This window comes from Aspergillus thermomutatus (assembly GCF_002237265.1).
Source record: "Aspergillus thermomutatus strain HMR AF 39 chromosome Unknown NODE_592, whole genome shotgun sequence".
In the NCBI taxonomy this organism is placed as follows: domain Eukaryota; kingdom Fungi; phylum Ascomycota; class Eurotiomycetes; order Eurotiales; family Aspergillaceae; genus Aspergillus; species Aspergillus thermomutatus.
Genome location: NW_020798642.1, coordinates 66 through 1940, shown reverse-complemented (window position 1 = coordinate 1940; position 1875 = coordinate 66). Strand labels below are relative to the sequence as shown.

The following is a 1875-nucleotide window of genomic DNA, read 5'->3' as shown; positions in this document are numbered from 1 at the left end:
ATTTATATTATTATCTAACAATACCCTAGCATTATGCCATAGCCCTTATTAAAGCCCTTATACTAGTATATTTTTAGTAATTATATGATGTTGATTCTAACTAATTACAGCAGGGGGGATGTGCCCCTAAGTTAGGGGGGTGTATATCTAAGGAGGAGGTATATGTCTGTAACAGCCTCCTTTATTTAAGTACATTAGATTCCTACTGTACAACAACCATGGAGCTTATTGCTATATTACTAAGCTGCATCCCTGCATCAGCACATCACATTATGCTAAGTGACTGGTTCTAGCAGGTATCTTACCACTACATTTAATTGGAACTGTCCAAATAGAAGAAACATACCACATATTTTTTTACCAACACCATTCTTAAAGGACATAGAACTGAACGACACCACCAGTCAATAAAGACATGATGCCTCGATAAATTTCTTTTCCATTCTGACTCATAAAAAAGAATCCAGGCGTACGGGCAGGTACAAATCCATGTCCCAACGACCAGCATACTGGTGATTCAAACCATCTAAACGCTTTCGAGGACCTGCTCCTTGAACTCTCTCTCGACCTTGTGGCCCTTGTCGTCGGTCGTAGACTCACCGTGCAAGTTCAGAAGCGCACCCAGATCGAACTTGGGGGCCTTAAGAAGCTTGACCTTGCGAATGTGAACCTAGATTGCAGTTAGTCCCCATCCCGAGTAAGAATAACAGTATTACAAACATTCTGCAACGGATAGATTCCCTGGGTTGCCTTCTCGATCTCACGACCAATAACCTCGGGAATGAGCTTGTGAGTGAGCTGAGCGAGAGAGCAGCTGGCTGCCTCCCTCTGCATAATTTCGGTCATCTTCTTCCGAATGGCGCGAATTTGGGAAGAGCGAGCATATGTGGTCTTCTTGATCTGGTTCGGGCGTCTCTTGGTGAAGGCGATAGCAAAAAGCCGGAGGAGATAATCATCGGTCGTCTTCACGGTGACGTTGGCTTCGATCAGCGACTGCCACTTACGCACAAGGGATCGCAGTTTGTCGGTCGTGAAATCCAGGCCGTGGAAGTTGGTCAAACAGTTCTTTCCCTGAACCTCATCCACGCGGAGCTTAACCTTGCGGAAAGCATGGTCTTCATCGTTCTGCAGGTCGGCGAGCGAAACCTCGAAAATTCGACCCTTCAGCGAGTCATTGGCGTTCTTGAGACCACTGGTGCGGTTGACCAGAGTCTTCCCAACACTATAAGCCAGTCAGCATGATTCCTCCTCACATTGAAAAACGCCTCTATACTGCGCTCCAATAACATATGCGCGTAACGTACTCTCTGATCTGGAAAGTGGAAGGGGCCTAATCCAGGTTAGCTGCGGTCAAGTTACACCGTCCAAGTCGACATACCTTGACAGAGTATTCGTCCTTCCTAGAGAAAGGGTCAACGGTCCTCTTCTTCACACCCTTCTTGCCCTTCGACAAGCGCTTGTTCCTGTCCCAAGATCAGTACCTGTAAACCACCGTATCCAGACACATGCTCAAAGTGTGCGTAACAATAGTAAATGTGGATTGGCATACTTTCCAACCGCCATAACTGCGACTCAAGTCTATCTTACAAGTATCAAAGACAGACAGGTATATCACACCACGGGCTCTGGTGGAGGGAGTCGAGTCGAGTAACCGCTTTGTTGCTGGTCGGCGGAATAATAAGTTGAAATTGCAATCCCACAGAAAAGTCCGCTAAGCGAGACGTCGGCCCTACCAATTAGATTACATAATACCCAACTGCCCACAACATCATGTGACATTCTCTCATTATCATCATTTGGAGTGTCTTATGATAGTAACGTAATCCACAAGCGAGCGGGCCACCCAAGCGAGCGGGCCACCTCCCACATCTTTTC

At 46.6% G+C, this 1875-nt stretch overlaps 1 protein-coding gene across 1 annotated transcript; it reads right to left on the bottom strand.

The window, feature by feature from the left end:
* Positions 1–526: 526 nt before the first annotated feature.
* rps1 (40S ribosomal protein eS1) lies at positions 527–1463 on the bottom strand (the record flags this gene model as incomplete). Its single annotated transcript, XM_026753767.1, has 4 exons — positions 527–670; positions 721–1222; positions 1305–1330; positions 1379–1463. Coding segments are annotated over 4 exons (757 nt in total), but the record flags the coding sequence as incomplete, so codon positions are not given.
* Between the last annotated feature and the right edge of the window lie 412 nt (positions 1464–1875).